Here is a 7500-nt window from a genome sequence, read left to right on the forward strand (position 1 = left end):
AACCTCCGGGAAGAACTGGAAAATGTTGCTGGGGAGAGGGACGCCTGGGTCACGTTGCTGAGCCTGCTGCCACGGCGTCCCGGACCCGGATAAGCTGAAGATAATGTCTGGATGGGTGGATGGAGAAGAATAAAGATGAACACCAACGAACTGAAGGTTTAACCTGCACTACACACAGAGTTACTCTGTACCAGGCTGAACGTGTGAGGATGCTGACACATGCTCATTCATGATATACAGCACAATTATATATATATATATTGATAATAAACCAAACCTCTTGTGTTAATGAAGGAAACATGAGCACATCAGCACGATAAGAACTCAAGACCGAAAGAAACAGGAAGTGAGCCTGACAGACCATCAAGCTACTGCAACAGGGGAAGGTTTGTGTGTGTGTGTGTGTGTGTGTGTGTGAGTGTGTGTGCGCGCGCTCATCTAAAAAAGGGATGTTTACGTGACACAGGATGAGAAGATATTAATTGTACAGTCACATGAGCGTGACATAAACTGCCGAGTCAAACTGTGTCTCTGTGTAAAACAGGAACTCACACAGACTGTGCATGTGTTCTGTGAGCCAGCTATCAATAACCTGATAAAACTGATCACTTCCTCACTGTACATGTTGCCTTCGGTCCGTCTGGGGGTTCATTTTGCTTCAGGGTTTCACAGGAGGAGAATCTCTTTTAATGCAACCAGGTAGATCACCTCCTCTGATCGTCCTCTGGACTGGACTCTTTCGTCCTCTGACTAAAGCTTCCTGCACATCATTACGGTAAGGTTCAAGTTCAGCTCCACGTTAGAGAAGCTCTTTTTCGGGCCTAAGGGAGATGGTTTAGTGTTGGAGGTGAATCTTAAACAGGATGGTGGAGTGGCTGCACATGAACAGGTGACCTTGTGATCATATTGTGTTGTGTTTCTTTTATGAATTGTTTGTCCTGTTTGATCTTGAAAATGACCTAATAGCCTGCAACCTACTACTATTTTACTTTACATATGAGTATGAGTGTGCCATTCTAATCATTAGTATTAGATCATATAATGTTCTTAAATCTTAATTCTTCTTAATGCATTCTGGTTTTCATACCACCCTCAATCTAACTCATCTAGAATAGTGCAGGTGGCGTACTTCATCCAAGAGCTTAGGTGGGGTAGAAATGCAGGATACTTGTTTTAGATTAAACATGTATATAGATATATTTACACTACCAGTCAAAGGTTTGGACACATTGTCTCATACAAGTGAATGGGAAAATGTGTCCAAACCTCTGACTGGTAGTGTAAATATAGAACAAAGAATATCTATAAGAAAAAAGGAAAAGCGATCTGTGCGAGCTCTCTCTGCTCAGTGGATGTGCATATCTTCCGCTGCAGAGGATTGTGGGTAAGAATGGTCCTAAATAGCATGTTGGCCTGCGTACTGAACTGTGAGCAGGATGTAGGACATTGTGGTATTTTCAGCACACTGACTTTGACAAACAAACATACTAAATCCTTGTGTGGGGCTGTGAGCATTAAACACAGCACCAGTGTACATAGTGAGGTGACTTCCCATGATTCCCAGCACTGGTGCTCCACGCAGGTCCAACCAGCCAGAACTATAATATCTCTGAGATTAGGTGGAGTGAAGGAGCAGCAGAAAGGAAAGCACCACACAGTAGCTTCCTGTCTGACACACGAGCAGAGGCCGACGTGTCTCCCCGTGAATGAATGAATATCACAGTTTAATGCCCTGATGAATGAGTGTATAACATCACATCACTGTTTGAGCTGAGATCTCATTCACATGAGGAGTGCTGCTGGGCGCCCTCTGCTGCCACAAACATGAACTGCATCCTGTCAGAGTCAGACAGGAAGTCAGAAGCTCTGTTATTATATTCTGAAAGCTTTATGCTGTGTCATAATATGAACAGGGTTGGACGGAGAGTAGCCACCGTGACGTCACCCATCAGTCTGTCAACTGCCTTTTTGAAGCCTCAAATTGGCTTTTGGCTGCAGCCAGAAGTGACCATGTTTGGATGAGAGGGAGGAGCTAAGGAGGAGGGAGGGGTTAGCAAAGCTCAAAGCACAGCTGTATGTGCTCTGGGCTAATTAAATTTTCAGCTAGTTAGACTCTATCTGTGGTGGCAGCTGACCGGAGTTTATTTTTCAGACTGAAGAAGCTCAGAGAGGTCGTGGAATTAAACGAACGTTGGTGAATGAAAGAACTTGGTCACTTAAAATAATTGGCCTTCTCATCACGCCGACCCAACAACAGTCTGATATTTACATGAACAAATCTCCAGAAGGCTCCAACAGCACAAACACGGCCCAGAGGTTACGTTCAGTGACTGAGTCAGCTGAGGGGACACCTAGCAGACAGCTAACAGCTCCCACCTGTCACTCAAAGAGGCCACGCCCCTAATGACACTCAATTTGATGATCTTAAAGATTAAACAAGATGTCGGAAAGAGTTCGGTTGATCTTCAACAGTGAACACACAGAGCAGCTTTTATTTAAAGGAATAGAACTTTATTTATAAGCGATGCAGAGACCGTCTGAGACATGTTTCAGTCAGGTATGAAAACTTTGTCATTTACAGGCTTTACTTGAAAAATATATAACGTCTGTTTATGTAAACAGAATGTATATAGTGTGATGTACTTGATGTCTCTGCTGTATTTGTGTGTATGAACAGTGAAATAATATTCAACATAATACAATACAGTAAACTTATAAAATGTTCTAGAATAATATAATTATCACATAGAATTTGTGCATTTATTATAAATGTCAGTTATTAAGTGGAGGCTCACGCAGCTTCATATTAAAGAGAACAAAGAGAAATCAGACGTACAGCTGAGTGTTCTGAAATAAAGGTAACCCAGGTTATCAACCAGGAATACTTTGACACTTGGACGCACTGCTGACAATGATACAGAACAAAGGTGTGATCACAGGTAAACTGATTAATACTGATAAATAAAGAAGTAGTAGGGGAGGGCAGGGAGAGACAGTGACTCTACATCCCTCAGTGGAAGTAACATGAGATATGGAAGAGTTTTGTCACATGTGGTTGTAAACAATGTTGTAGCAAAGAATCATGTGGATCACTTGGTGATCTTCGTTAAGATCTTCATATCAACTGGACGGAGTCTGAAAGTGTGTCGAGACCAAAAGCAAAACGCACACCGGTCAGCCTCAAGGAGCTGGAAGCAGTTATGAACGGAGACGCGGCGGCGTTTGGCTTTCCCACGTAGTCGATTAGAGGAAGTAGATTAGGTTTAACTAACACAAATAAAGGATCTTGAGGTCAAACTTACACAATTAATACAAGACAAACTAAACTTTGCTTAAGGTAGATGTCAGCCTGCCAGTGATTGACAACAGACTGTCTGTCACCAGACAACTGAACTGCAGGCAGTGTGAACTATGTGGTGAGCAGTGAGAAAGCCTGTTACTGAGGAGGAGACTGTCCCTCGAGCAGAGGACACAGAGACACTGACGAGTCGGGGAGATCAGACCAGAAGCCAAACCCAGGATAGAGAGGTTCAGTGAAGGTGTTGTAGAAGGTGTGGATGTGGCTCAGTTTGTCAGAGGAGACACTGTAGAAAGACAGAGAGCCAGCAGAATAGTCCACATACACTGCTACTCTGTTAGAGACAGAGGATATGGAGGAGGGGGTGATGGATGCTCCATTGTTATTGTACCAGACAGTGTAACCACCATCGGAGCACTCCAGACTCCAGGACTGATCATTCCACCCAAACTCACAGTCGTTTCTGTGTCCTCTCCTGCTGATTCCTCTGTAAGACACTGAAACGTCGACCTGTCCTCTCCACTCCACCTCCCAGTAGCAGCGACCCGTCAGACCGTCTCTGCACAGCAGCTGAGGACAGAAGTCAAACCTGTCCGGATGATCAGGATACGACTGCTCCTCGCTCACATGCGTCACCTTCGTGTCGTCGTCACACAGCTTGATCTCTCTGCTCATAGTGTTAGCGTCGAATGTGAGTTCACAGGAATCTGATGGAGAGAACAACAGTTACTTGTCACATACACTATCAGAAGTGGTCGTAGCCACCAAGACATCAGCCATTGGTTATCAGACTACTGTTTCGAGTTCTCATATTTGACATTTGGTCGTCTTCATCTCGGTGTTTTGGAGCCAGAAGTGACCATATTTGGATGAGAGGGTGGAGCTTCAGGGTAGCAAGGGGTCAGAAAATTGTAAGTCGTTAGCTACTTCTATCACTAGCTTGTAGTGGCAGGAAAAATATCAAACAGCAAAGCATCCCAATAATTTCAGGTTTGATGATGACATCAGACTTAAGTGAGTGAATGTGTGCCGTTTCGTTTTCATGAATCAAATTAAAAACACACTTACACTTCCTCAGGCCGGGTCTCAACCATCGGACTCCAGCAGGATCCACCCTGAAAGAAGGAAGTGGGTCAGACCAGCACACCCTGAATGAATGACTGCCCTGCATCTAGTCTCCTTTACATCACTTCACTATGTTCATCAGGTAGTCTCTAAGCTCGAGAATAAACACTCTGAAGCGCTGCTACAAAGCATTCAAAAACTGCTGCAGAGCAGGCTCACTGCATATGGGGAGTGGGACCATGTGGCCATCTTGCTGAGGTAAAAGTATTGAACTAATTATGACGTGTGCCCCTAGTGAAGCCAGAGGCAAGGAAACGGTCGACCCAACCAGATCACATCACGCCACCACTGATGTATACCACTCCCTCCAGGAAGTTGCACATGTTCAACCAATTGCCAGTCATTTTTCCTGACCTTGCAATTTTGGCCAATCAACGCAATGACTTTGCCTGGAAAGCATGTCATTGGACTGTGGGAGGAAGCCGGAGCACCTGGAGAGAACCCAGGCAGACCTGGGGAGCACATGCAAACTCCACAAAGAAAGGCCCCTGCCGGCCAGAAGATTCAAACCAAGAACCTCCTTGGTTTAAGGTGACAGTGCTAACCACCATGCTGTCTTGTACCTACACCTGATCAGCGATCGTCGAGAGGACAAATTGTTTCCAGCTGTAGTTCCTCTAGCAGATCATCATACCTGAGAGTGTCCGGTCTCCAGGATGAATCCTTCAGCAGCTTCAGTCCTGAATCTCCTGGATGATTGTAGCTCAGGTCCAGCTCTCTTAGAAGAGAGTGGTTGGAGGTCAGAGCCGATGCCAGAGAAGCACAGCCTTCCTCTTTGATCAGACAGCCTGACAGACTGCAAACAAACAAACAAACACATATGGCACGTCATGTGAGGGCACTGTGAGGACTGGAAGGATTTTGATGGACACAACGTACAAGTATTTGTTCTTCATTGCAGGTATATAACTTTGACAGCAAACTGTTCCAGCATAATGATTCAAAGATTAATATAATACTGTTTTTTTGACATTCATTGAAAACAAACTTAAGACCTTGTTCAGGCCATGAATTTATTCATATATGTGAAATGAAATGGTGATCAGATGAACAGGATGAAGAGTCCTGACCTGAGAGTCTGCAGTGTACAGTTTGGACTTCTCAGACCAGCAGACAACAACTTCACTCCTGAGTCCTGCAGGTTGTTGTTGCTCAGGTCCAGCTCTCTCAGATTAGAAGACTGGCAGCTGAGAACTGAGGACAGAGCTCCACAGCTTCTCTCTGAGAGGTTACAGCTGCTCAGTCTGAAGAGAAAGTAAGAAGGAACAGAGAAGGTAACGTTTTCTCCTGTTGAAAATATAGAAGCTGATTTAAAATATGGCGAATCCAACTACTTACAGAGCTTTGTTGGAGGCTTTGACCACTGGCAGCAGCCTGACTAGAGCCTCCTCTGAATCAGAGTACTTCTTCAGGTCAAACACGTCCAGATCTTTTTCTGATGACAGTAAGATGAAGACCAGAGCTGACCACTGAGCAGGAGACAGTTTCTCTGTGGAGAGACTTCCTGATTTCAGGGACTGTTGGATCTCCTCCACAAGAGAGCGATCATTCAGTTCATTCAGACAGTGGAACAGGTTGATGCTTTTCTCTGCTGACAGATTCTCACTGATCTTTGTTTTGATGTACTGGACTGTTTCCAGATTGGCATCTGAGCTACTTCCTGTCTGTGGCGGCAGACCTTGGAGGAGAGTCTGGTTGGTCTGCAGTGAAAGCCCGAGGAGGAAGCGGAGGAACAAGTCCAGGTGTCCATTTGGACTCTTTATGGCCTTGTCCACAGCACTCTGGTAGAAACGTGCCTTTGGAGATATCTCCTTTTTTATGTCAGATTCCTGCGAGGTTGGTTGTTCTTCTGACATCAGATTGACTCCAGAGTTGATGAACGTCAGATGGACATAAAGAGCAGCCAGAAACTCCTGAACGCTCAGGTGGATGAAGCAGAACACCTGGTCCTGGTATGGTCCTCTATGCTCTATAGAGATCTGTGTGAAAACTCCTGAGTACACTGAGGCTGCTCTGATATCGATGCCACACTCTGTCAGGTCTGACTCATAGAAGATCAGGTTGTCTTTCAGCAGATGCTCAAAAGCCAGTTTTCCCAGAGACTCAATCATCTTCCTGCTCTCTGGACTCCAGTGTGGATCTGTCTCAGCTCCTCCATCATACTTCACTTTCTTCAGTTTGGACTGAACGACCAAGAACTGGATGTACATCTCAGTCAGGGTCTTAGGTAGCTTTCGGGCCTCTGCGTTTTTTAACACATCCAGAACTGTAGCAGTGATCCAGCAGAAGATTGGGATGTGGCACATGATGTGGAGGCTTCGGGATGTCTTGAGGTGGGAGATGATTCTGTTGGCCTGCTTCTTATCTCTGAATCTCTTCCTGAAGTACTCCTCCTTCTGAGGGTCAGTGAACCCTCTGACCTCTGTCACCATGTCAACACACTTAGGAGGGATCTGACTGGCTGCTGCAGGTCGTGTGGTTATCCAGAGGCGAGCAGAGGGAAGCAGTTTCCCCATGATGAGGTTTGTCAGCAGCACATCCACTGAGCTGGACTCTGTGACATCAGTCAGGATCTCATTGTTGTGGAAGTCCAGAGGAAGTCGACACTCATCCAGACCGTCAAAGATGAACACAACCTGGAACTCTGCAAACCTGCAGATTCCTGCTTCTTTGGTTTCAGTGAAGAAGTGATGAACAAGTTCCACCAAGCTGAACTTCTTCTCTTTCAGCACATTCAGCTCTCTGAAGGTGAAGGGAAACATGAACTGTATGTCCTGGTTGGCTTTGTCTTCAGCCCAGTCCAGAGTGAACTTCTGTGTTAAGACTGTTTTCCCAATGCCAGCCACTCCCTTTGTCATCACTGTTCTGATTGGTCCATCTCTTCCAGGTATGGGTTTAAAGATGTCTTCACATCTGATTGTAGTTTCTGGTTCGACTAGTTTCCTGGATGCTTTTTCGATCTGTCTGACCTCATGTTCATCATTGACCTCTCCAGTCCCTCCCTCTGTGATGTAGAGCTCTGTGTAGATCTGATTCAGAAGGGTTGGGTTTCCTGCTTTAGCGATCCCCTCAAACAC

The 7500-nt window shown here is 45.3% G+C and overlaps 2 protein-coding genes across 3 annotated transcripts in view; both read right to left on the minus strand.

The window, feature by feature from the left end:
- LOC138604829 (deoxycytidylate deaminase-like) overlaps positions 1–7500 on the minus strand; it is a 115312-nt gene that overhangs the window by 75687 nt on the left and 32125 nt on the right. The window lies entirely within an intron of this gene.
- Positions 2490–7500, minus strand: part of LOC138604814 (NLR family CARD domain-containing protein 3-like) — a 20782-nt gene continuing 15771 nt past the window's right edge. For both annotated transcript variants that reach the window (XM_069676810.1, XM_069676809.1), the window contains 5 exons: positions 5762–7500; positions 5494–5667; positions 5058–5219; positions 4367–4413; positions 2490–4005 (listed from right to left, as the gene is read on the minus strand). The exon at positions 5762–7500 is cut by the window's right edge and continues 62 nt beyond it. In XM_069676810.1, the coding sequence (XP_069532911.1) occupies positions 3437–4005; positions 4367–4413; positions 5058–5219; positions 5494–5667; positions 5762–7500 (2691 nt within the window). In that variant the 3' untranslated portion in view covers positions 2490–3436. The remainder of the gene's footprint in view (positions 4006–4366; positions 4414–5057; positions 5220–5493; positions 5668–5761) is intronic.

The sequence above is a fragment of the Semicossyphus pulcher genome, unplaced genomic scaffold (genome assembly GCF_022749685.1).
Source record: "Semicossyphus pulcher isolate SPU_LCO1_2020_fin unplaced genomic scaffold, fSemPul1.0.p SCAF_27, whole genome shotgun sequence".
In the NCBI taxonomy this organism is placed as follows: domain Eukaryota; kingdom Metazoa; phylum Chordata; class Actinopteri; order Labriformes; family Labridae; genus Semicossyphus; species Semicossyphus pulcher.